This window comes from Idiotropiscis lumnitzeri, chromosome 6 (assembly GCF_059441095.1).
Source record: "Idiotropiscis lumnitzeri isolate Australia: NSW breed Sydney's pygmy pipehorse chromosome 6, RoL_Ilum_1.0, whole genome shotgun sequence".
Taxonomy (NCBI): domain Eukaryota; kingdom Metazoa; phylum Chordata; class Actinopteri; order Syngnathiformes; family Syngnathidae; genus Idiotropiscis; species Idiotropiscis lumnitzeri.
This window is the reverse complement of record NC_142396.1, coordinates 19903015-19930911: the sequence shown is the minus strand read 5'-3', so window position 1 is coordinate 19930911 and position 27897 is coordinate 19903015. Positions and strand designations below refer to the sequence as shown.

The 27897-nt window shown below is 42.5% G+C and overlaps 1 protein-coding gene across 3 annotated transcripts in view; it reads right to left on the bottom strand.

Moving 5' to 3' along the window:
• Positions 1 to 27897, bottom strand: part of cmip (c-Maf inducing protein) — a 53138-nt gene that overhangs the window by 7086 nt on the left and 18155 nt on the right. For all 3 annotated transcript variants that reach the window (XM_088298680.1, XM_088298679.1, XM_088298681.1), the window contains exons 3-17: positions 16672 to 16797; positions 16139 to 16189; positions 14279 to 14440; positions 11912 to 11953; positions 11122 to 11184; positions 10884 to 10964; positions 10660 to 10763; positions 10349 to 10453; positions 8364 to 8807; positions 6935 to 7000; positions 3237 to 3263; positions 3118 to 3166; positions 2933 to 3040; positions 2724 to 2840; positions 2286 to 2426 (exon numbers count right to left, since the gene is read on the bottom strand). In XM_088298680.1, the coding sequence (XP_088154806.1) occupies positions 2286 to 2426; positions 2724 to 2840; positions 2933 to 3040; positions 3118 to 3166; positions 3237 to 3263; positions 6935 to 7000; positions 8364 to 8807; positions 10349 to 10453; positions 10660 to 10763; positions 10884 to 10964; positions 11122 to 11184; positions 11912 to 11953; positions 14279 to 14440; positions 16139 to 16189; positions 16672 to 16797 (1686 nt within the window). The remainder of the gene's footprint in view (positions 1 to 2285; positions 2427 to 2723; positions 2841 to 2932; positions 3041 to 3117; positions 3167 to 3236; positions 3264 to 6934; positions 7001 to 8363; positions 8808 to 10348; positions 10454 to 10659; positions 10764 to 10883; positions 10965 to 11121; positions 11185 to 11911; positions 11954 to 14278; positions 14441 to 16138; positions 16190 to 16671; positions 16798 to 27897) is intronic.

Genomic DNA, 27897 nt, shown 5'->3' with positions numbered 1-27897 from the left:
GTCAATACAGTTGGCGTAGATAGGGCTGAATCTGTACAGCTACACCAGAGAAGAATGGCTTGAATAATGTGCTTACTACGTCATGTACACGTCAAGCAAAAAGTGGACAAACAATATAGGACAAAAGAATCATTGCAGTCTGTGGGCACAAAACAGCCAGCTTCCAATATGAGCCAAAAAGGAGCAGACGCAGGCTACCAAGTGAGCCAAAGTTTGAGCACGAGCATCTAAAAAGGAGGCAAGTTGGAGCGAATGTCTGATTACATTTCAAGAAGAGGGGCAGTGTTTTATGTAAAGTTATAACAGTGAATAGAAAATTTGTAGCTACTGAGGATGGCGCAGGTAGATGCTGGGAGGGGGGCATATTATATACATGTTTTTTAAGATGATGCTGAACGATGATGATTAGAATCCATTCAAATGATTTCTACAAAAATTCTGTGGGATTATTCCCATGCTGGTGTCATATTTGTGACTGAAATACCATGTCAGCCATGCACATCCACGAAGCGTCGAATTAGTCTGCCTGCGCCTCAATAAAATACACCAAAGTAGCGCTAGACCATCGCCGTTACAAAATAGACCTCCTTTTAGCCCGTCTAAAATTTTGGCGACTCTTTCTAACGAAATTTGCCGATTCCGAAGGAGCGAGGCAGGAATGCTCGGTGAGGTGAAGTGCATCTCCCAAATTCACAAACACACGCTGAACTAGATCATTGCTCAGGCACGAGAATTCCAATGCAGCCGTTTTTACGCAGAGTGCAGACTACTTTCTTTTACCAAATTGTCAGATGACTTTGTGTGCCCAGGTGGGCGCAACACGGCCCCAAACATGCTGGATTACACTTGCGATGGGGCAAAAATTAAGTTACGCACGTCGACTAAATGTTCATTTCAATCTTCTTCTATATTCACTCATCTGTTTGACTGTCTTCAGCATATTGAACAATGATCCATGCCTGAGAAGAGTGAAATATTTAAGTATTCCTTTTTGTATTTAGAGATAGTCACACAGTATTCAGAAGCCAATTTTTCATTGTGCATCGATTTTAGTTCCCTTTAAAAATCCACTAATCATGTACAGCTGAAACTGTTTAGGCCAGAGTCAACTGAACTTGCACCATGATTTACAAACATGTCAGGAATGCTAGTACAAGCTGCAAAGTTTAATCAAAGTTGAATGTAGCAACATCTTGTCTTTATTTGTAGTTTGTAAATATCTTGAAGAACTCAAGCTGTAATCAGCTCAACCCTCAACTCAACTATATTTATAAAGCACTTTAAGACAACCACCGCTTTATGCAAAGTGCTGTAGATAGCGCCAAAGTAAGTCACACAGCAACAAACAATAAGACATATTAATAATGAACACAGTAAAAAGTAAAAAAAAATACATAAACCAATCTCATGCAGATTCAAATGCCCAAAAAATATAAATGAGTTTTTAGATGAGTTTTAAAGTTGGGAAGCGAGGGGGCTTGCCTAACATTTAGCGGGAGGTCATTCTAAAGAGTGGGGCCGACAACGGAAAAGGCTTGAACCCATCTGAGCCTCGCTTAGTCCTTGGTACCTCTAATAGCGTCTGGTCCGCAGTAATGGAGGAGAAGCTCAGAGAGGTGAGGTGGGGCAAGACCATTTAAAGATTCGAAAGCAAATAATAGAATCTTAAAAAGAACTTTATAATGTACAGGGAGCCAGTGACGGCAGAGTAGCAGTTATGTGCTCCTCTTATCAATACCAGTCAAGCAGCAGCATTTTGGACCAACTGGAGATGCTTTATGGAGTATTGACTGACTCCAAAATAAAGTGCATTACAGTAATCCAGCCGCGATGTGATGAACATTAATTACTGTTTCAAAGTGCTGTTCAGAAAAGAGATGTATGCCTACCAAACTTTTGTTTTTACCAATTCCGGCAATGGATGAAAATCTCATCACAGGCATGTGCCTTGTTTTGACCTGTTATCGCGATGATGGATCAGATGGCATCCTTTTTTAAATATGCGGATAAATTATGTTTTTGAAACAAGCCAAATGTCAACCGAGAAAAGTTTTCATTAACCCCAAATACACAGTTGCGTTGTGATTGCTCAGAGCAAGTCAGCGGGCTCCGGACAAGATGGATTCTCAGGCCTTGGTTCTCATTTCTATAAAACTTTACTTGAAATCCAGCAGCTAAGATTTCAGCTCAGAAATTGATGCTGTAAGTTTAGCATTGCGCCAAAAGTGTTACTTGAGAACACTGAAGTACCTTATATGACCTGTGCATGAGTAAAAGAAACTCACCAGTTCTTTGAGTTCCCGCTGTCGGTCGCAGAGCTGTTCGTACATGCGCAGGCCCACCTGGGTGCTCTCGAGGGTGGAGATGATCTGTAGCTGGGTGTCCTTGTTCTCGATAATGTTGTACTCCAACATCAGACACAAAATCTGGCCACGCACAATCAAACGTTAAACTAAATGACGCTCACGAGTGCAGACTAGAAGAGTGTAGAGTGGAACTGTTATTGGAAGTGAAAATATTGTCAAAGTACTCTAGTTGTGTTTGTTCCCCAGGCAAAACGATCCTAAACAGATTTCTGGCGTGTATTGAAACAAGCAGTTTGGTGCAGTAATTCAAGAGTGACTTAGCATTAAAAAGTGTCAATTAAATATTTATCTGCACGTTTGCACCTTGTGAATATAGACTTGGAGAAATGCATTTGAATTGAATACAAAATGTCATACCTCAACCATCGTCTGGTTCCCACGCAAGGCCAATAGCATGCAGGGGCCGAGCTTGTTCTCAGCCAAAGAGAAGAGGAACTTCTTAGTCTTATAACAGGAACCCATCAAGATGTGGACCTGATATTGAAGAAGAGCAAGAGAGATGGGACAGTTAATGCAATTCACAACTAATTCAAGTTAAGGGTGTTATTGAGAGTAGGCCGACCCACCATACTGGCAAAAAGTTCGCCATCATCATCACAGGCCACCCCTCCTGGACTATAGAGCTGAAACCAGCCATCTTTTCCGGAACGCACACTGAGTAGGCAGGAATGGACCTAAGGTACAAAGGAGGCGTTCAGAAGTGTTCTCTAGAGCCTCGAGCGGGTTGACACTGGTTTTATCAAAGACTCACCTCTTGCCTTGGATCCTCTGCAAACCTCTGGATAACATATTTCAGTTCCCTATGCAGACGAAACCATACTGTTGGTAAACTAAAATCAATATTTTGAAAAACAGTCATGTGATACTTACTTTGTGAATTTGGCATGTGCAAGGGCCCTGCAGAAGAGAACAAATTACATGTCACTGTCTTAATGCAAACATTGTTGAACATTTGCAATTGTTTAGAGTATGTCCATACATCATTTGGTCACTATTTGGTTTGAGCTGAACAGAACTGCTGATGACACAGCTCTTCTTTGTTATTTTATCTCGAAGGAACCAGTCAACACAATGTCAGACGATGTGTTCTACTGGTTATGACCATGTGTTACCCTGTGAACAAATGTTCATCCTTCTTTATTTACATTACTTATTAGTGTGCAAAGCAAACTTTCTTCTTGTTTACATCACGGTGACCAATAAGAACAAAAACAACGCCATAAGGTACGGTGATTGGAGATGAAGCAATTTGGGCAGACTTTTACTGTGTGAACACAAAATGAACGAGCAGGGTAGAAACAATGGGCCTCATTCACTAATTGTGCGTAGGCACACAATGTGTGACTCATCAATATCTCCAATTTGTGTGTATTCTGTGAACAGGTTTGCAATATTCTCAGACCGTGCGTCCGCACAAATGATGCCAAACACATTGCAGTGGTTTGTAAAATCAAGAATAATCATCACTTCAAGGCTAACTTAAATCTCTCATTTACTCATGAGTGTGTCTCACACACATATGGCGGCCTCCAAGTGCCAACTTTACAGCAGAGATCTGTGATCATCCCTAAGTGGAGATCTTTTTGCCGTTCCTTATAATTGTAGTGTACGTTCATGCTCCTCTTCTGCGCTGAATTTGAAGAGAATGAAAAAAGCCACTTCCATTGGCCGTGAAGCAAGTCGGCTGTGTTCACGTAAACAACGCCACAAAGACCCATTTGTAATCGCGCTGTGCCCAGATCTGCAAAAATACCAAAATAAAGAAAACTCCACCCATGGGCACGATTAGACCATGCTTTGTGCTAGACCTTTGCTGGGCACGAAAATAGTGACTCAGATGTGAAAGCACCCACAGTCCATATTGACAAAGCAAACGCGAAACACAAGTTGTGTCCTTACGGAGCATGCTGACACGCACACTTATTTCGGCAATAGCTTTAAAATAGCACAGGATGAAGGTATTGCTCAACTAAAACGTCCTGCCTGTTTTACTTTGTTAGAAAAGCGATTTGATTCTGAATACCTTGAATATGTTTGAAGTGTTGAAAACATGCGCAAAGACTGAGAACAATTATCTGCTGAATTGTTCAGTGATAGTGTTTAGCTCTTTTTCCCCTTTTCAGTTGTCCAAATTTTCCCAGCGGGACTAAAACATAGCCCGAGAGCGTAGCTGTGCTTGGTTCCCCTTTCTGATCCGAGTCAACCATCACACTAAATAAGTACTGAGGGCCATCAATCCATCAGTGGCTGTCTGGTGCCAGTATCTTTTTAATAATAAGAAGAAAAATGATAATAACCCATTTCTATCATTGCAGAATGAAGTTAGCAAGTGAGCCATGCCTTAGGTTGTAAGATGAAAAATGAAGAGCTTGGTGTTTTGATTCAAATTCCCAAAAGTTATATCTTCTGTCAGTTAAAAAGCTAAAGCCTAAATAAAGTGTGCCGCTGTTTAATAAATGGCTACTGTTCCCTTAATTGTATCCGTTATGTGAATTCACAAACTGACATAACACCAAGTTTAAAACGACTCGGACATGGGTACCCATAGTTCGGAAGATGGTTAGCCTGTTAGCTAGCTAGCGGCTAATGTAGCAGTGTTTGCAAGCATTTGATTGAAAGGCCAAGGGGGCATGATTTTGGAGCCCGATTTCTTAAAGTATACCATTTTTAAAATCATTCAAATTTGGCAGACATGTTAGACACACTCTGCATTCATTTTAGTTTCCTTTTAAAATGCTTTAAAATGTTACACTTATTACACTTATTGAGTTTATGAAGCGACAAGATCTGATTAAATCACTTAACAAATCCCATGTGGCATATGGGAAACGTTGTTTTGAGATTAAAACAAAGTGGCATTCTGAATATTTATTGTATTTGACTTACGATCCACTGTCCTTGCTCGTTTTCAGAAATGTTGTTTATCGCAATAATGTCAGCGTGTGCGTTGATGTGACTAATTGCATCCTGAGATACAGGTTACTGGGGAGTGTTTTTTTTCTTTCCTAATGACGCCTTTAAGTCACCAACGAGGCAACAATAGTGCAGAGGAGTTACAGGTGAGTTTGAGTGTTGCAGACATCACAGTTTAATGAACCTGTCAATCTGACACCTCATGAGCTACTTCCAGAAATGGCTTGGGGCAGCTTCAAGCACATTATAACAGGCTCTCTTGGCAACAAGGCATGAACTCTCCAGTTCACAACCCCTGGGACAGGAGGCTGTCGTTGAGGGACTTCAACCCACGTCAGCATTCAACTACCCAAAGGAACCAACGGTCTCACCTTCCCAAGGTATAGCGACAAAGTAATATACAGCAGCTCTGTGTTGTCGGTTAGAGTCTGTAATTATGTTACTGGACTGGAACCAAAGGGGCTTATTTTACAAAGAAGAATGTTAAATTGTTAAACATTGAAAATGTTAGTTTTATTAATTATTATGACAACAGGGCTATTTTCCAAAGTTGTGCACTTATTTTCCCATTTATTTCTGTGGAAGTTGATGAAACAAATCTTGCTGAAAAAAAATTGTGTTATAGGTTGAGATCAGAGTTCAATTTGTTCCATGACCATACTCGGGACTCAAAATATTCACATCTGAATTCATATTTTCCCATGAAACAAATGGTAATGCCATTATTCCCCCACCCCAAAAAACCCACAAAATTTTTGTAATATGTTTTTAACAAATAAAATATAATTCTTTAATATTGTCGGACCCCTTCATAAAAGCAGAGTGAGAACATAGAATGTGAAGAATTAGTTTGTATCATGATTGAATACGATAATTGTGGCACTCCTTCTGCTTTGGCCACCAGGGGGCAGTATAATAATGATTGACGTTTTCCATTATGTGTTCTTAAACTGACAAAGGCATTCTTAAGGGAACATTGTTTGGTTGTTTTAAATACACAACACATAATTTTCTTTGTTTTATGTTCAGTTTGACGGTAAATTTCAAACGGGAGTGACAAACACCGTGAAGACTCATTTTTAAAGAATTGCTTACCGTCAGCAAGACCGCTGCTTAATGTGAAGAGAGTAATTTTTGAATCATCTCTAAGGGATATTAAATTAAAGAAATTAATGAATTAATCTATTGTTATTTCTTTTTAAATATGATAAGGTGGCCATGACGTCTGCGTGTTCCCCTTGTGCATGGGGTTTTGTCTGCATTTCTGCCACATTTAAAAAACAAGCATATTAGGTTAATTAAAGATTGTAAATCGCCCTTAAGTGTGAATGCAAGTGTGAATGGTTGCCTGTTGAGATAAGCCCTGTGATTGACTTCCATCCACTCCAGGGTGTACGCTGCAAATCACCTGGGATAGGCTCCAGCTCACCATCTCACCATAAATACTGATTACCATGAAGCAGCACACTCCATTTTTGCCTCAGTTTGTACAACATGCAATTCACAGCATGGTCAGAATTCTCAATGATCAGCTAATAAAGTTATGTATTAATTGTGGCACATCAATAACTGTAAAAATGAACTTTAGTACTTGGCTAAATTCATTATCACAACAATCTGATGACGTGTCAGTTTGAATGTGGATGACGACTCACTCTTTTGGAAAAGGGATGGGCTGCAACAGGCTGGCCAACGCAGGTCTCCAGTCGTCATAATCCGACCTAACACACGTACACACACACATATACACACAAACGGGACACACACAGACAGTCATTAGAGGAACAAAGATAAAATGAGTTCCGTGGGTTGGACGCTGAATAAGTAAGGCTCCAGGACAAAAGGTGCGGTTGAACATGAACCGCTGAGATGACGCAAACTGACAGTGCTGACTTAACAGAAGGTGTATCACATTACTGGGAGTGAAGTAACACCAGAATCTTTTAGTGAACAAATTATAAAGGCGAGTTTAAGGCCAACCTCTTCAAGACACTCCCAATCCGTTAGTCCAACATAGTTATTTTGACTGTACTTTCTTCTTTGCTAAATTACAGTTCATCAAGGTTATTTTAGGGCTGTCAGTCAGTCCGTCATTGTTAATTTAACAACAATTCCGGCATTGATAAATTTTGTATTTATTTTTTAAAATGCTTTATTAAATAAATTCTTACAGTTCGTCATCACAATTTTAGGACTGTCGGATCATTGTCTGCCGCTTCAGGAACATACATACAGCGTCACGCGCATGTGGGACAATATTATTGTAGTCTGTGGCACCAAGAGGTATACAACACAGACAGCTTCCTTCAACGGCAAGGACGAGAAAAAAACAGGAGCAGGCTTGGAGAATGGGGAGAGAGAAAAGTCGATGTACCATTGGTGCTCGCTAATTTTCGCAGTTAGCGCCCTTGCTTGAGCACACACAGTGAGGCACAGGTCTATGACCATCTGCTCTGTATGTCAGTGCGATCGACCGACAACCCCTTTGCGAGTTACTGATCGTTTGCATTCGACGCAATTCAGTCTCTGATGTGTGGGTTGACTTGTTTATAACTGTTGAGCTGTCAACCAAAATTTAGAACATTTAGCAGCCAACACAATCACCAGTCACCAGATTGACTAGTGAAGGTAAAATGTTTTTTTTTTTTCGTTCTAAGCAACCCGCTTAGTGATGATTTTTTAAGTCTCCCGTCATTTTCAAGCAGATCAAGCATCTGACGGATTGAGGGACCTTCCTTCCGTACACCTCTGCTGATAACCTAATAGAGCCGTTGACAGTCACGGAGCAGAGGGGCGCCTATCAGTGACGTGCCTCTATTAGTATTAGTGATTACATCAAACCATAGCCATAAACAAACAGCTGTTTAATACATAAAATGTCCACTCAAAAATGATTTTCCTCTCATTGCTTTGGTGCCCCCTTTAGTGTGGCGCTACTATGCGCCGCATACATACTTTTTGCGCCACTGGTCATCCATCGAGAACCTACTGTGACAACTTATGATAGCATTGGACTTTGTGATAATTGATTAACGAATCAGTGAGACCAATCATGTGGTTTTCAACTTTCAGTGTATGACTCACAGCATCTTTAGGATGAGAGCAAAGCACCCAAGCACACGGTCCGCCTGAGCTGGCAGCTGGATGGACAGAGTGTTGACGGCTGGGCTGACCAGTAGACAGTCAATGAGGTTGGGTTCACTGTCATGCTCGGACTTCCGCTTTGTGTTGGTGCAGTTGTTGTTGCGCTCTAACTCAACCAGGATCTCACTGGAGTTGACAACAGACGGAGGAGGAGAGAGGGGCAGGCTAGGTGTTGGGGTGCATATGGGGATTGACGGTGGAGGGTTTGGAGGAGCAGTAGACGCTGGCTGAGGAGGACTGAGGTTGGAGGAGAGGGGGAGCAGGGTGGCGGAAGGTGGCGTTGGAGGCTCTGGGCGCAGCAGGCGGAGAGGCATCGGAGGCTTGCGGTCATTCTGCTGCTGGCAACCATTTCTGATCTCCTTCAGACTTGGAGAGTTGTCTCGACTAGAAGGTAGGATGGCACCGTTAAAAATTAAAGGCACCAGCGATGAACAGATGCGCATAAACTGTATTAACATAATAGATGAGACCATTGAGCCTGGAGACTGGGTGTCATAAGCACTGTAACCTTGGAGAGTTGGTGTTACGGGAAAAAAAAAAAGAAGAAATCAACAAAGATGTGTTCTCTGGGGTGAATGATGCTGACGACGGCCAGGCCACTGATTGATGATGTATATTTTAGTGAACACAATTCCTCATGGAACATACTCGAGTGACACCATTTGGGGCCTGGTTACTAAGGGTATATAGTACATGTGTAATAGCACAGGATTAGGATTTTCCATTTTGCACTACATGTTGAGGGGGAAGTTCAATTTTCAAATAGTTTAATTTAGCATGCTTAAAGTAATGCAAGCAAAATGACAATGAAAATGACAAAACAAACTAATACTACTGGGACAGATTGGATATTCGGCAATACAATTTTGAAGCTTCCGGCTGGGCTAGGGGCTGACTAAATAAACCAATGAGTTTTAAGTAAAGAACATTTAATTCTTACAGTCAACGTCAAGCAAAATCATTACTTTCACTCCATAGCTAGCCACAGTCATAGTTTCATGAAATAAAGGTATACCAATTTTGCCCAGTAAACTCAGAACGCAAGCGGCGACAAAACATAGTAAAAAGCAACATTTACAATTGTGTAGTAAGACATTTTTGTGTCATTATGCTTTTTAGATATCATTTGAATGAATGAACCATTGATGGCAGTATGCAAAATGGCATTGGCCGACGGTGACAATTGATCACTGTGATTAGCTGTTAGCAAGTGAAACGGTGCATGTGATCGAAGCAACGCAACAACACAAGAACATTGCATTATCTAGTAAATAAAGCCCAGCAAAATATTTTTTTTTTTACTAAAAACTTGTTTTTAGTCAATTATAACTGTAATAGGTATTGTCCTGGATGTGTATGAATTTTACTTCACGACACCCGGACTGCGGATGGTATGATAAAGAATGACTTATTGTGTCACCCTCACCACTCCCCTGAATAATTTCTGGCTATTATTGTTATATTATTATGATGAACACCTGCTGTGATAGAGAAAAAACTAGGGCAGATTTGGAATCTGAAAAAAGAAAAAAATTAAGAGTTAAGTTGACTAGCGTCTTTGATTAAAAAATATTGGTAAAAAATTGTGGATGAGCGTTTATTAAAAAATAAATATGCAAACTAAACTAAAACTAAAACTAAAAAGTAATTCTAGTCTAAATTATTACAAGTCAATCATGTAAATATGTACGATGAGAAAATATTTTTTAATTTCCACAGGTTGTTGTGCTGACTTGATGGGCGAAATAAAGGTGCTCAAAAGTATGAACTGTAGGCTATTGATCTTTTATGATGCTGATGTTCAGAATCAACATATCTGAACAGCTCAAAAGACAGACCCATAAAATGAGTGAAGGAAGCGAGGCAATTAACCATGCAGAGCAGAACTGCTAAAAACTGACAGTGTGTGTGCACGTGTTTCTAACCTGTTGATGAATTCCTCATAACACGAGTAAATGGCAGCAAGACATACTGCAACCAGATTTGGCAGGACACGTGGGTGAGGGCACTGCCCTGTTGGCCCGTGCATGCTGCAACAACGTGTAGGTTAGACACATGGTCATTATCTACTCAAAGTTCAGGTGAATCAGATGAAGACACTGGAACCTCTAAAATTTAAAAATAAATTAAAAATTTAAAACATTTTTGAACAATCAGGGGCGGTGGAAATTGTCCGCCCTCTAAATTATATTACGGTTTCATGTAGATTGTTGTATTAGGATCTCATATTTCTCACCTGTGAACAAACTTCTTGACAACTTCCATTCCTGCATTCAGTTCATTCAGTGCAAGAATGTACTCCTGAGTGAAGAGGCGCAGTCGAGGGCACTTTCCAAAATCCTGCGAAACACACAGAACAGAAAAATTGGGTAATCCGATTGAACAGCACTCACCTGGTCAGTGAGGGATGAGAAATTCATCACTGTCATTCCAGCAGTTTGTGAGGGGTTCGTTTCTCACCATGTTGTGTTTGAGGATTCTCTGGACCACAGGAGTGAACACTTCTATAACAACCATGGATCGCGGTCGCTCACGACAATGCTGCGAAAAGTCAAGTCCATTTGAATTCATATAGCGCCAAATGGTAACAGAGATTATCCCAACTGGGATTACAAATGACACATCAGAATGGACATTCATGTCTTTAATAAAACCAATACGGTATGTCGAGTTCACCGGGGTAAATTCATCACCTCACCTTACAGAAGAATTCACAAAGATCTGGCGGTGGGTGGTTGTTTTCCAGAAGAGGTGCAATTGCCTGGAGAGATACAAACAATGAGATATAGGCACAAGTAAATACAATATTCTATGTCAGGCCATGCACCATAGTATTTTACAAGATGTTAGGCAAAGAAAACTTTTCTTGCGGATGTGCATGAGAACTTGTGGCCTAATCCACAAGACAAGGTTGATGGGGATGACGAGTGCTGATTAGGGTTTTTCAAAATCCTTTGTTTAGCTTTTTTTGTTCTTTCTGCACAGTGGCCAGGTGAGGAACACTAGTTTTGCAGAGGTTTTCTGATATTACTAGGCATGTAAAGATTCATTGAAAATCCATGTAATATCGATATAAACGTCTTAAAATATGCATTAGTGGTAATCCGGGTCATCAGTGATGTAAAACAGAAGAACCTAACAATACGATACAATTGACAATTCAATGCAATTTTGTTTGTAGTAATTTAGGTGCATACCGCATTTTGCAAAAACTAAATTAAAAATAAATGTAATTGCTTATTTTAGTTTAGTTTCTTGAGCACAATACATTTGCATACATTTATTCATGTGATTTCAGTCTCGTGTACAATAAAAAAAAATGGTGAATATCTATATATATATATATATATATATGTATATATATATATATAAAATATTCAACACTCATACTGCATAGTGCATGTTTTTCCAATATCAAGCAGCTCTAATTTTCACTGAAGCAAAATAAAAAGTTAAATCAAGCAAAAATGTGTGACCTTCATTCTTACCACAATGATGTTCTCGTGATCCTGTGTGCTGAGATTAGAGTTCTGAGGGCAAAAAGATCACAAGATATAAATGAATGATAAAAATTAAGGAAGAGAGAAAGATAGCATGAAAGAAAAAGACAGAAAAAGTCAAATAAAAGCAAGAAGGAAAGAGAAAGAAAGACAGAACGAAAGAAAGAAAGAAAAAAAAATTGTGGTGACTGTGCCGAGGCTTAAATAGTCCGCCTCAGAGGAAATGACAACTAGACAGACAGACCAATATGAAGAAAATTGGAAACATTCAAATTACACAATAAGAGACACATCATATATAGTTTTGATAAAGGCTAAGTAATTTTGAGGAAATTATGATTTTAATCAGTAATACTTGAAATAACATTTACACATTGTCTACAATGGAAAAATTGGATAAAAAGAAACAATATTTGTACACAGTAGGGTGGCCTAATCTTCTCTCTCTCTAACCTTCGTCCAACTTCTTCTTGGGGATGCTGGGGCATCCCTAATCCAGCTGGGAGACATAGTCTCTCCAGGGTGTACTGGGATGCCCTACTCACAGTGGGACGGCCCGGAGTCCAGGTGGCATACGAACAAGATGCCCAAGCCACCTCATTTGGCTCCTCTCTATGCGGAGGAGCAGCGGCTTGACTCTGAGCCCCTCGCAGATGACCGAGCTTCTCACCCTATCTCTAAGGGGAGAGAACAGACATCCTGCGCTTGAAACTCATTTTGGCTGCTTGTATCTGGGGGTCTTATTCTTTCAGTCACAGCCCACAGCTCATGACCACAGGTGAGGGTAGGAACGTCCGATAAATCGAAAGCAGAGTTGAAATGAGCCCCTTCTTCACCATGACAGACCAATAAACAGTCCGCATCATCGCAGATGTTGCACCTATCTAGCTGTCGAATTACCGCTCCACCCTCCTACACTCGTGAACAAGACTCCAAGCCTTGCTGAACATTTAATGGAAGGTCATTCCAGAGTCCAGGACCAGGAACCGAAAATGCTCGATCCCCTCTGAGGATCCGCTTAGTCCTCTGTACCTCCAGTAGCGTCTGGTCTGCAGACCTGAGGCTCTAGGCAGGTGTGTCGGGGTGGAGAAGCTCAAAGAGACACGCTGGGGTGCAGCTATTTAATGGTTTTAAGACAAACAGAAGTATTTTAATATGAACTCTAAAATGCACTGGGAGCCACTGAAAATAGGTCAAAATTGTAGCGCATGCCAATAATCTATCTGAGATGTAGCAAAGGCATTGATTATTGTTTCTAAGTGCTGTTGAAGATAAAGAAGCTGCATCTAACAATGGCACTGATTTGCCGGTCCAATTTAAAAACACTGTCTACTTTAAAACCCAAGTTCAAGACTGTTGGCTGTAGATAAGATGCCAGGGGTCAAGGTCAACGGGGTTGAAAGTAGAAGGGCTGCTGGGCCCGAACACTGGGCAACAAGAAGAGCAGTCTTGCGAATCAATTACTTTACTTAATTTATGAAGCGACTTTTTTACTTTGTGCAACTATTTTTCTTGCTTAAATTCACATAGTGTAGAGCAGGAAATATTTTTTGCCTAGAAGCGAAGCAAATTGAAGACTCGAAAAAGAAAAAAAAGAAGCTCTGCTCTAAATGTAATTTATTATGCAAACCTCAAAAGTCCGAGTCAAAATTCGCGATTATTGTGAAAGCAAACAAATAACATTACTGATAAATTATGAGCATTTTATACTCTCCTCACCATCTTGGAGACCTCATCCCCAGAGATAAGCGATCCCATCTCAAAGACCCCAGACTGTGCTTCCTCATGGTAAGGCATGTGGGTGGAATTGAGCAAGTCCCAAGTGCCGCATCCCGACTATAAACAGTGCTTTGCTCCCTCCACCTGAGACGCTGGATGGTCGACGGGAATTTCTTTAACCGCCTCAACAATGGAGGCATGGAACATAGACCACTGTGTCAGTTTGGCTAGAGGACTGGTCCCTGAGCCCAAGCCATGCGTCGAGGTGAGCCCGACGATATTTAGTCGGAACTTCTCAACCTCACCCACCAGCTTGGTGTCCTTCCTGGGCAGAGAGGTGACATTTCACGTCTCTAGAGTGAGCTTCTGTAGCCAGGGATTGGACCGCTAAGGTACCACCTTCGGACAGTACTAAGCTCTCCTGACCCCTCCTATAGGTGGTGAGGCCTTTAGGCACTTACAAAATAAGAATATCAAAATGTTGTTTAAAAATATCATCACTCTACCCTGAAACAGTGTTTAACCTGTGGTGGCTGTTTCGTCTTCCAAAATGATTTAAAATAAAGAGGAAAGAGGGAAAATGTAGATGAAGAGGAAGCCCCTGAGAATTTACACATGATGTTTTGTTTGTGTTACCTCAGCCAGCAAAGTAGAGATGATATGTAGAGGGGCCTGATGGATGGACTCGTCCTGCAGCGGTGAGGTTAAAGCCATGTCCACCAGCGCTCTGATCTCCTTCAGCACGACATCCCAGCGGCTTGGATTGTTCAACACCTTACGGTATTTGTAGATCTTTTTCTATGTGGAAAGTAAGTCATGAAAGAAAACATTTTGGTTTGTATCATACAGAACACCACCAGCTATAAGGTTTATGTCAAAAGTTGCATTGGTGAAGACCAAAATTGTTATTTTGGGGTTTTTAAATATACAAATATGTAGAGTACGGGTATGTTGATTGTGATTGATCGGTCTATCACCAAGTGAGGGTCGGTAAAAAAAAGGAGACGTCAGAGTATCATCATCATCTATTAGGAAATTTGTCACTTGATTAGGGCTGCCATGATATTTCAGAATCATATTGCAGGGTATTGCAAAACCATTTTCACTGATATCATTTATTTGCTATAGTTTAGTGACTAAAAAAAACAACAACTGAACAACTAAGCAATATCACGCGAGAGGGACTGATATTGTACTCAATTTTTTTAAACTGATTCAGTTCCTGGTTCAGTCATTTCTGTCCAAAGTAAAAGCAACAGGTTGCAAATCTATCTTTTTGATTAAACACACATGAAAATCAGTTAGCTTTCAAGAAAGACTATGGAAATCAGTGAATAATTACTCTTGACGCTGAAATTAGAGGATTTGGACAATTTTAAGTAAAGCAATGGCTTACGCAACAACATTGTTTCTTGATTATTAAAAGTGTTGTTGATTAATATGATAATCAGATTTTTATTAATCTAACAAATGAATTGCTGAGTGCATCTGGGAGAGGATGGGCTGCGCCACAGTGGGAGTGGTTATCAGAATCAGAATCATTTTTATTGGCCATGTAAACAACACAAGGAATTTGTCTACGGCAGTATGAACTACCCTAGTATAGGAAATCTTTCCGTAATGTAGGCGTCCCCATTGCAGTAGTTGCACCCAATGACAACTGCGCAACAATTTGGACAGTCTAAAGCGCAGAAATAAGTGATCAGTGGTGCAATTCTTAGAATACTACAACAGATAATTGTTGCCGCATCAATCATGGCCAATCAAAGCAGCTCCATTTATTCCCTTTAAATAGAACTAGTTAGAACAAGACGGAATCACATCGGCACTGTGAAGTGGGAACTTTGAGACCGCTCCCCCACCTTGATCATTCGTTTGGCAGGGGTACACCTCAAAAAATTAATTATCCACTAGCATCCATTCCTTAAATTGACATTTGCTGGAGATATGTTCTGAACTGGACACATAAAGTCTCAAGGACCCAAACCTCAACTTGAACAAAGTCAGCCAGGTTAAGACGGTGAACAAATCTTTTGAACAATACTTTTTGATGAACTGATCCTAATGATTCAGTTGACTTAAAATAACCAACATGCCCAGCACTAATCGGTCTTACATAAGAAACACCACAAATCATCGAAACATACAATTCATCGAAAACCGTCTACATTTACAATTTTAGTAGTTACTAGATATTCCATTTGGTTTATCTGGCAAGACTGCCAATGGCAAATTGTGGTGATGCAATTTAGCTGATTTGTTATCAATTTTCATTTTTATCCGTTTGAATTTGAAGGAATAAGTATATAGAGAGAAACAACCCTGAACTCCTTCAAGCACACTTCCCAGTCAAGCTACTTCAAGCACAACATCGCACCGTCACGTGTACAGTATGAGAATCTGCAGTGGGAATTTGATCTCACATTACAGTCCAATGTCAGGTGGCTTTAGCAGGATGTTTTAGCGTCATCAATGAAACAAAAAGCAGATGCTTACCTTCCATTGTAAGGAGTGAAACCACTGGTCCCTTAAGTAGCTGTTAGCAGCCTGCAGGATCACACACATAGCAAAGACAAAGATAAGACGAGGGCAAAGCAAACCAATAGACTAGTAGGTTTTCGGCGGGTAATCGTGGAATGTATGTTAGATTCATAAAAGAAGTTCATATCATTCCTTCATTCTACTTTTACATCATTCTTTATTCTTTACATATAAAAGTAAGCAAGGACTGAGAACTCTATTTCCAGAAACAATTTGATGTGCATTATAAAAATAGCTGTTATAGCCTGTAATCAAGTTACTTCCTTGAAATCATGATTTTCAAATATCACATTTTTACCATGGCTGTTTAATGTGTTCGGTGTTTATGTGTGTATACGGTGGACCACATTCTGGCAATTAGAGCAAATTGTGGTTAACTTCTATTTGTTCTTCAAAGCGCCACGTAATCAATAATTCTGGCATGAATATGAATAACCAACCTTGCGAATGATGCCACAACCCACACACATTCCAAAGACAAGTTTTACCTGCAGCAGGACCGTGCCACCAGGGAAGCTGAGCTGGACACAGTATTTTGGTGCATTGTCCCATGAAAGCAGCTGCAAGTCCTCTATGGAGCTGTAGGACAACGAAGTCTCCATGTAACCCGTGGGCTGTGGACAAGAGTAAAATGGACACTTTATAACAATTTTAGAGCTGGATGACAATGCAGGATTTATTTTTACTGGCTTTCATCTGGAAGGAAAACAACAAATATACCCATGAGCTTACTTGCTCTGACTAGACACAAACAAAACATCACAATGCGGTTTTGTCTTCGTCAGCCGTGATGACGTAAAACGTAATGAGTAATTAAACGCTGAAATATCTCACGCAGGAAGAAATGTAGCAAGACAGTTCGTCCCACAAATACGCTAACATTATTATGAAGCCTTTGTTCGTGTTGCTTTGTAGTCCAACCAGCTGTAAGCGGTGGCTGTTTACCACTGGAGTTTCCAAATTCTTACAGAGACAGCGAGAAATTCTCGCAAGTTTCCTAACTCTGAACCGGAGGACTCGTTACAGAGCAGGCGTGGGTGAGGAAAATCTGATTCCAATAAATACTCTACAGACAGAGAGACACTACATTAGAAAATGAGCTTGTTCATCTTGTGAGCCTAAAGAGAGGTTTGAAGAAAAATGTTGAATGCCACAGAGGCTCTATAATAAGGCATGTGTCTCTCGGAGATGCAGAAAACGCAATACATGAATCATTTGATTTCCCAGACGTGAGCGTCACTGTGTGAAGGGAGAATTACTGTACGGTCACAAGAATGGGGCCTGCAAACGTCATTGGCACTCTAATTAACTACCAGTGCAGAACATTATGGCATTTATAAAATATTTTTTTCCCCCCAAAAAAGTGAAACAATAGAGAATGCATGTCACTAAATGATAAATTACAAAATGACGCACCACTTAAAATTGCCCAGGAAGAATTCAATTACCAGAATATAATTTGATACAGTGGATCAAAATCCGATAACAGATTCGGTTCAGCAGTTGACGCCAGAGCCAAGCCGTCTTGATTTAATCCCATTTGACTATTGTGAAATCTGTTTAAACTAAGTCACAGTAAATAATCAACAGCTCACTTCAGTCAGGCGAGCTTCCAAAACCTCAGAAAGTAGCCGCTGTCAAGCCCCTTCTAAAAAAGAGAATGCTGGATGACTCCTTAGCAAATTATAGACCCGTCTCAAACCTTCCCTTTTTAACCACGATTGTTGAAAAAGCGGTTTTAAATCAACTCAGCAAATTCTTGAAGTCAAACAGACATTTTAAAAAAAAAAGTCTCCAAACTCATCACAGTAGAGAAACTGCCCTTAAAAAAGTACTAAGTGACGTAAGCTTGAACACTGATGGAGGGAATGTGTCGGTGCTAGTCTTATTGGATCTCAGTGCAGCATTTGATACAATTGTTCATAACATACTGTTGAACAGGTTGGAAACTTTGGTGCGATTCAACTGAAAACTAAAATGTTTCAGATTCTATTTGCACGAAAGCAGTTATTTGTTACCATTGGAAGTTTTGATGTCTGGCCATAAAATGCGGGGTCCCTCAAGGGTCAATCATTGGACCCTTTTGTTCAGTCTGTATATGTTAACTTTGGGACGAATGCTTGAGAACGCCAATGTTGGCAATCATGGTTATGCAGATGACACACAGCTATATCAATCGATGGCCCCAAATGACAACAGTCCAAAATCCTGGCATGCTGATAGACTCAGAACTAACCATATCGAATTAATGACAGAAACAGCCTTTTACAGCTGAAAAACATATCCAGACTTAAGGACTGCATGCTCCAAGCTTACCAGGAGAAACTTCGCCATGCTTTTATCTCCTGTGGATTTGATTATTCTCACATTCTTTGTACCGGACTCTTTCAAAAGCGCATCAAACATGTAACTGATTTTTATCAGGTTTGCAAGAGAAAAAAAAATGTAAGAGAAAGAATTAGACGGCTCGGTTTCTCATTAATATTCAATACATTACTTGGCTTTGCTCTGATTGGATAGCTGTTCTCCTCAATTTGAATATGGAGAATGACCGAAAGAGTGTGTGAGTGTGCGTGCATGCACGCGGGAGTACTGTGTGTACTATTGTTAGCAATGGTCAAGGTGTAGTGTAGGCCACAACTGAGCAGTAAACTAGTAGCACTTCCCAGATGAACCAATTTCAGGTAAGCTCACCATTCCAGGCTGGCTCTCGAGAAGCTATCGAAAAGTTCCCAGTGCTCACAATCAGCGACGATCATTTCTCCACCATTGCGGTCGTATTTTGTGGAGACACAGAATATTATCGATGCCAATTGATTGTCGCGATGCAGCGTTACATGTATTTGATTTTAGTGGCTGGGTAAATTAATACTGATTTTCCAAACTACGGCATAATGATGCCGAACTCTGACTTGCCCGTTTTTACCAACATTTGCCTTTCAAAGGCTATTGTATGCAAATAACAAGCCACATAGTTGTCAAAACACATCACAGACTCATTTTGACCAAATGTATGTTGTGAATAAAACAGTAGCAACATATTTATTTTGATGGCACCGGACCTTTAAACATTGTGTGACATGAAATATGACCAAGAAAGAAGAAAAGCTAAATCATCAAGCACAATCCGATCCGGAGAAGAATAACTTTAAGCATGATCCTGGTGAATAAATGTAACACATGGATACAATAATTATGCACTCTGATAACTTGAATGAACATAACTATAGTCATTTTTTAAGTTAGACAGACCTCAATGGGTTGTTTTGGTATCACTCTACTACCTCCATGTTTCTTCTCTAAACAAGACTGTCTTTGACCTCCTTCCGCGCACATACACATGCATGCACGCAAGCACATGCATACAAAAAGCCAAAGCTCCAATCAACACAGGCCCATTTGGAAGAAGCAGCTAGTGCCTTTTTGTTGGCCTGCCACACTACTGGCGTGTCAGGCAGACAGGTGGTTCTCTTCATTTGCACCAGTCTTACTTTCTATGGCGAAAATACACACAAGTCAAGCACAAGCAGCTTTTCCTTCACGCAATGTCTGCAAAAAGTCAGCACACGGCCACACACATTCAAACAAAAACTTCCACAAGTGCAACTGCATAGAACATCAGTTATAAGCAACTATTGAATACTCAAGAACGGTAAACAAATTTCTTTGTATGTATGTACAGCAAAAAACTATATTATTCACTTTTCTTTGAAAAATTCAAATTTAATGCTCATGCTTTTGAAAACATTAAAAAATACATTTAGTATTTTTTTTTTGCCACTTTAGAACAATTGAACATGAAAAACTTACATTTGCTACACACGACTAATACTTATAATCTATATGCAGGACTTTCCAAAAGTGTTAGGGGACCAAAACATTTGTTGTTTATTATTTGAGCCTTTGGGGAGTATAAAATATCATTGGATATTTAATGTTTGACATCCCAACTACTACAATGAATGATGGAAGCACTGATTGCAATTCAGTAAAATAGTGAAGTGATTTGACCCCATCATTTTTATTGATATCGGCATATCTCAACTTTTATAGAATAATAAAAAGGCTACGTTTAGATATGTTTGAAATGTCCGACTGTATTTGAATGCACCGCGCTTCTCAACACACGCGAGAGATGTCCTTAAAAACAGACAGACACACATTGGAGCGCCATTGCTGAATTAACCCCGCATTAAAGCGTGCATGACATATTTCCAGCTCATACTAAAAAGTTGGCAACATTTGGTACGAGCATAATGGTCGCAGTGTCGAATCCTAACTGGATAATCTCCGTGCCGTCTGCTTCTGTGAATTATTTTTTTTAATTCTGTCCCGTCCCAATCATGCGATAAAAGGCAAATCAATCCCGCGGGATTCCTGAAAAAAAAAAGTCTTTAGCACAAAGAAGATAATATTAGGCTAATCTCGATTCAGACTATAAAACATTTGGAGAATCTTTATGATGATTAAAGATTATTATTAATGGAAAATATAGCAAATTCCATGTCATCGTTGCTTATTATTTTCGATTTATTTAGATTGAGTGAGGTTTCAGGATTACTGTAATCAGCAAAAATCAACATTGCTTCCACTGCCATTAAATAAAACAGGGAGCAGTTTTCCCATTTCAGTCACTAATGAAAAGTTCCTACCCACGTTAATTTAGTAAATTCCATTTGTCAGGGAACATGGAACATAATGAAAAAAATTTACTTCCGCTTCAATGCTTTGTTCTTCTCTTCGCATTACTTTTGCTTTCATAATTGTAAGTATTTGAAAAAGCATTACTTTTTTTCCAAAAAGCTAAGTAAACAGCTTGAGTTGATACTTTCTTTTTAAATCCCAATAGCCATACTTCTACTTAAATATCCATTAGGGCGGAATGATTTTAGGGAAAAAATGGTATTGCGATTTTTCTGATCGATATTGCAATTTTGATTTAATTTTTGATTTTCTTCGGAATGTAGAGTGACATTAACCAATATTGACAAAAATGCTATGATGGAAAACAATAAAAGTAATTACTCTAATAATGCAGAGACACTTAAGAGGTTTTCTCAAGCTTTTAAAAAACACTTTCTCCATCCAACCAATATTTATTTTTTATTTTGGATTCATGCGTATTTGTGTATATAATTATGTCAATAAAAGCTATAGCTAAATTGATTAAAATATATGATTTTGAGACATATTATGGCGTAGCGCTCAAAACTCAATACTCTCTGGTGCAAAATAGTGCAAATATTATTTATGAGATGATAAATATTTAATACACATTTGACATCGTCAGCTGTTTACGTGCTCCGGTCAGTGAGCGTCCGCTAAATTGCTATAGTAGCCATTGTCTCTTTATATCGAGATACGTTTTGATTGAATTACAATATTTATGATCCCAGCTGTTGGCAATCCACCCTAACGCGGTTCGAGCCAGACTTCAGTTAAAAGTCGACTGTACACCTAAGCACTTATTTTGCGTCCTTCCTGACGTGTTCAGCTCCAGCTGTTGTGAAATGCTCTATAAGAATACAGTTGTATTGTATTGTATTGGATTAGATTTCACTTCAGCTATTAGCACATTTAGCGACCCCTCGTTTAAAACACTGCTTGTTCGTGGGGTCGTTTATTTGTCGTCACGCAGTTGGTTGCTGCTGCTGTGTACGGACATGCATATAGAACAAATAAAGTCCATACTGCAGCGCCGCAAGATAGCTTGGCTCCAAGCACTCAAGCAGCAGCGAAATAAATTACTTTCGGGACCACGGGCGACAGCGTTCCACTACCCCCCCTCAATCAGTACGCCGTGACCTGCTTCATGAACGTGGGGCACAAACCAAAGCTTTGACGATCCCGGAATCGCATCGTCCGAGATCACGATTTCTGTCCCAAAACGATAAATCATTCAGTCCTAATATGCATCCATCCATTCTCAAAACCGCTTCTCCTAACAAAGGTTGCGGGGGTGCTGGAGCCCATCCCAGCTGTCTTCGGGCAACTGGGTACCAGCCAATCATAGGCTACTTGAGAATGTGAATACTTTTGAGCCCTTATCGTGAACTGAAATACGATATTCAAATATCAAGGAAATGGAATGTTTAATTGTAAACTAAAGTTAGCGTGGAATCAGAAAACTGCTGGGGTTTCAATTTTCTAATAATCAGTGGCGGTTACCATAGATACCCCATGTTGCGCAAGAACAAGTGGCGATTGTCTGCCTATATTTCCTCCTCTAAGTCTCTAGATTTCAACCTTTACAATGTACTTCCTTCCCCCTTTTTCTTCAAGAAACAGCTTTTGTTTTTCATCCATTTCTCAAAATATTGTTGGCTTTCCATCAAAGAAGAGGCAACATAATCTTACTGCCTGCTCCTCTCACTGATGTGTTTCCATAGAAACAAGATGGAGATGTGTGTATGTTTTTTTTTTGTTTCCAGGGAGAAAATCAGTCAAGATGGAAAATGAAAAAAGAAAAACACACACATGAGCAGAGAAGCGCTGATGTGATAAAGGAAGAATACTAGATTTCCAGACCAGTGTGTTCATGTCACTTTAGAAAGGCCTTGGATTGTCTAGCACTCATTTGAGACATTTTTTAAAGAGGTCAACTAAAACAATGGCTGTTACTTGACTGTATTAGTGGATTTGGAGACGTCATTACAAAACAAAGATATGCAATTAATCTCAATTAACTGCATTTTAATTGCATTTCAACTCATAAGATCGACAAATAGACATGCACAAACTTGAAAACCATGAAAATCTATCAACAATGTTTATTTGCCAGCAGGCTACCAAAGAGTGTTTACAAATGAAGTGCAATTATAGTAATGGGATTGCTGAGGTTACAATAATCACGCAATTTCAACTGTTAAATTCAAATTCACAATAGTCGATGTATTGTTTAGTACATTCTCCAACAGCTGCCAATATGTGGACCAAATGTGCATCATCAAGGCGTTTGGCCACGCCTTCATCTATAGCATAACAAATTATCAGTATAAATTCATTTATATCCACATTTCCTTTTATTTCTTACCATTTGCTTTGGTTGGCGTTTAGAATACAAGACAGATAATATTAACTATGTACGTTCTGATAAACTGAGAAGACAAAGCAAGTGAGAATACAAAAATCAAAGCGGAACAGGGTTTGATAGAGGAAGCCTGATAAGAGAGGCAGCTGAAGGAGGGTTTAAGAGACTCTTGGGAGCTGGGACTATGTTGCTTCTGTTCTGTGCCATGAAAATGGATCATATTAGTATGTTGACGTGGATGGCGATAAATAAACGGTCAATTTCTAATAACTAAATTAAAAAAAAAAGATTTTTAAATCAAAACCTTTTTATAGTTATACAAAACTATCGGGAACAAGAATGCCAAGATTAACCAAGGACAGAAACGAGTGCTGGTCACTCACGGTTCTAATAGTTAAGTCATCGCAGCATTGTTGTCAGTGTTGGGCAAGTTTCATCCAAAATGTAATATATTACATATTACAAGTTATTTGCAAGTGAAAGTAATGCTTATTAACAATCTTACAGTCTTTGTGGAGTAATGAGTGATTCAAGTTTGCTACTTTTAAATTAATTTTTTCTGATTGGGATTCAATTTATTCAGTAATGATTTTGACACTAAAAGGAAAAATTTGCAACCATATCGTAGCTGGTAAAGTTAACTTCTAATGATGATATTTAAATATATAATGTGGGCTATAATATTAAATGTTTCGACTTTATGATAGATATCACTACCTTTGAACCATATTTGTATCAACATCATTTTATTTTATGAAAACAAGACAGATATTGGTGTCACAAACAATGACTTTGCAGCCATGAAAATTACTGATGAGCATTGAAAAAAGAATGAAAGGCTTGGAAGACCAACAAACTTGGCAATTTATTCAACTATGCGCAGTTATGTTCCCCAAAAGAATTCTGCTTGTGGTGATTGGCTTAACGTGTAAGTGAAGTAATAGACTGCTTTCCAGTTTGAATAATGTAATTAAATGTGTGTTGTGTTTGCGAATTTGTACCGCATTACGAGACTCAGTAACTGTATTAACGTAACAAAGATAGTGTCATGATCCGCGTCAGGCATGACAAGGGTTTTGTATTGTTTTCGTGTCATGCGGTTTTGTTATTGTTTTCGTCACCTCCCTGCCATGTGCACTTTGTTTTTGTTTTGGTCAGCTGTGATAGCGCCTCCCCTCAGCACTCGTCCTCACCAGCCACGCACCTGTTCCCCGTTACCCTCATCACGCACCTGTTTCCCATCTGCTCCCCTGATCACTCGGACTATTTAAGCTTCCCATACCGACAACGCAGTGTCGGGTCATTGCCGATTGCCGCACTTTCCGGACTTCCACGACCACGTCTGTTCCTGTCAAGTTCATGCTCTTGTTCACGTCCTCGTTCCCGTTACGTCCCTCAGCGTTTTGCCCCGGCTTCTGTTTCTCGTCCTCCTTTTCTGTTAGTCACGTTTTGGTTGCCCTTGTTCCCTAGCCCCATGCCACGTTGTTTGTCCTTGTTTGTTTCAGTTAATAAATTCCCTTCACGTTACTCACCTCTCTGCCTCCTCGCCTTTTGGGTCCACCTCCTCCTCGCCGTAAGGCGAACCGTGACAGAATGACCCGACCGAGAAAGAAGGACCCAGCGAGGGGCTCGCGGCGGCGTCATGGACACCACCGCACGGACAACCTCCCTCAACCTGCCGATCACCTCAGCGCCACGTCTACTACACTCCCCTCGTCGCCAGGTTACGTCATCGATGGTTTACCCGTCATTCCACCCCATCTGATCATCGACTCGGATCACGAGGACGATCTCGAGTATTTCTACCGTCTTCCAGACGCCCAGCGCAACCCGGACTCAATCAGTGACCAGATTTCTGAACTTCAGGCCCACCTTGCTAAACTGGAAGCTCGCATGGCCCAGAAAGAGGAGGAGCTGCTGACTGTACTGGCAAGGAGGGAGGAGGAGAACCTCGCCCAGAAGAGGACCCGGGAACTGGAAGCTCAGATCTCGGAGCTGCAGGAGGATCTGGAAGCGGAGAGACAGGCTCGCAACAAGGCAGATGAGGGGCGCAGAGACCTTGGAGAGGAGCTGGAATCTCTCAAGACTGAGTTGGAGGACGCTTTAGACTGCAGCACAGCGAGAGCTACAGGTCAAATTTGGAGAGAGCGAACAGCAGAGGCGGGAGATGGCTGACAAGTTGGCCAAGATGCAGTCGGAGCTGGACAATACCAACAGTCTGCTGACTGAAGCCGAGGGCAGAAACATCAAAGTCAGCCAAGACCTGTCTTCAATGGAGTCGCAGCTGCAGGATGCATAGGAATTGCTCCAAGAGGAGACCCGCCAAAAGCTGAGCCTCTCCACTCGCTTGCGGCAGCAGGAGGATGAGCGGAACGCTCTGCGGAAGATGCTGGCTGAGGCAGAGGAGGGCAAGAGGAACGCGGAGAAGCAGGTCTCCTCACTTCAAGCCCAGCTGATCGACATGAAGAGGGCTGACGCTGATCAGGTCCCCCGTCGCGGCTGCGCCCGGCCCGAATGCTGCACCCGGCCCGCAATCACCTCCACGTCAGCTGCGCAGACCATGCCGCCTCCACGTCAGCTGCAGCAATCTACGCCGCTTCCTCGTCGGCTGCAGCCTCCAGTGCCGGTTCCTCACCAGCTGCAACCTCCAGAGTCCTGTACCGGTTCCTCACCAGCGGCCGAGCCCCCTTCCGGCGCCTCGGCCGCGTCCCAAGTTCACGTCCCGGCGGAGCACGTCCTGCGTCCGCCTCAAGCTCATGTCCCGGCGGAGCACGTCCTGCGTCCGTCTCAAGGTCAAGTCCACGTTCAGGCGGAGCACGTCCTGCGTCCGTCTCAAGGTCAAGTCCACGTTCAGGCGGAGCACGTCCTGCGTCCGTCTCAAGGTCAAGTCCACGTTCAGGCGGAGCACTCCCTGCGTCCGTCCCAAGTTCACGTCCCGGCGGAGCACGTCCTGCGTCCGCCTCAAGCTCATGTCCCGGCGGAGCACGTCCTGCGTCCGTCTCAAGGTCAAGTCCACGTTCAGGCGGAGCACGTCCTGCGTCCGTCTCAAGGTCAAGTCCACGTTCAGGCGGAGCACTCACTGCTTCCGTCCCAAGTTCACGTCCCGGCGGAGCACGTCCTGCGTCCGCCTCAAGCTCATGTCCAGGCGGAGCACGTCCTGCGTCCGCCTCAAGCTCATGTCCCGGCGGAGCACGTCCTGCGTCCGCCTCAAGCTCATGTCCCGGCGGAGCACGTCCTGCGTCCGCCTCAAGCTCATGTCCCGGCGGAGCACGTCCTGCGTCCGCCTCAAGCTCATGTCCCGGCGGAGCACGTCCTGCGTCCGCCTCAAGCTCATGTCCCGGCGGAGCACGTCCTGCGTCCGCCTCAAGTCCACGTTCAGGCGGAGCACGAATTGCGTCCGTCCCAAGTCCACGTTCAGGCGGAGCACGAATTGCGTCCGTCCCAAGTCCACGTTCAGGCGGAGCACGAATTGCGTCCGTCCCAAGTCCTTGTTCAGGCGGAGCACGAATTGCGTCCGTCCCAAGTCCTTGTTCAGGCGGAGCACGAATTGCGTCCGTCCCAAGTCCTTGTTCTGGCGGAGCACGAATTGCGTCCGTCCCAAGTCCTTGTTCTGGCGGAGCACGTCCCGCAACCACCTCAGGGTTTCGATCCGACGGCGCTCATCAGGCACCCGTCGCAAGTTCCCGCCTCGACGGCGGCCGACAATTCCCCGCCGTCCCAAGTCACGTTCGCGACAGCGTCTGACGAACCGCCGCCGTTTCCCGCCTCCGTCTCGGCGGTCCTCGACGACGCACCGGCGCCCTTCGTCTCTGCCTCGGCGGCATCTGAACTGTCGCCGCCTCTCGCCTCTGCCCCGGCGGTGGCAGATGAACCGCCGCCACTCCTCGCCTCTGTCTCGGCGAATGATCCGCCACTGCTTTCGGTTCCTGCCTCGGCGGTGGACGATGACCAGCCGCCGCCTGTCGTATCTGCCTCAGCGGCGCCCGACGAAGCGCCGCCGCTCCCGGTTCCGGTGCCCGCGATGGACGACGGTCCGCCGCCGCGTCACGCCTCAGCCTCGGCGACACACGACGACCCACCATCACGCCCCGCTCTGGCCTCGGCAGCATCCGACGACCCGTCGCCACTGCTCGCCTTGATTCCGGCCGCGCTCGACGACCCACGGTCGCTCCTGGTTCCTGCCTCGGCGGTGGACGACGACCCACCGTCGCTCCACGTTCCGGTCTCATCGACGCTCGACGACCAGCCGCCGATCCACGTTCCGGTCTCATCGACGCTCGACAACCAGCCGCCGCTCCACGTTTCTGTCTCGGCAACGCTCGACGACCTGCCGCCGATCCACGTTCCTGTCTCGTCGACGCTCGACGACCTGCCGCCGATCCATGTTCCTGTCTCGTCGACGCTCGACGACCAGCCGCCAATCCACGTTCCGGTCTCATCGACGCTCGACGACCAGCCGCCAATCCACGTTCCGGTCTCATCGACGCTCGACGACCAGCCGCCGATCCACGTTCCGGTCTCATCGACGCTCGACAACCAGCCGCCGCTCCACGTTCCTGACTCGGCGGGGCTGGACGACCAGCCGTCGCTCCAAGTTCCTGTCTCGGCTGCGCCCGGCCCGCCACCGCTCCAAGCCTCTGCCTCGGCTGAGCCCCTCGACCCGCCGCCGCTTCTCGTCTCAGCC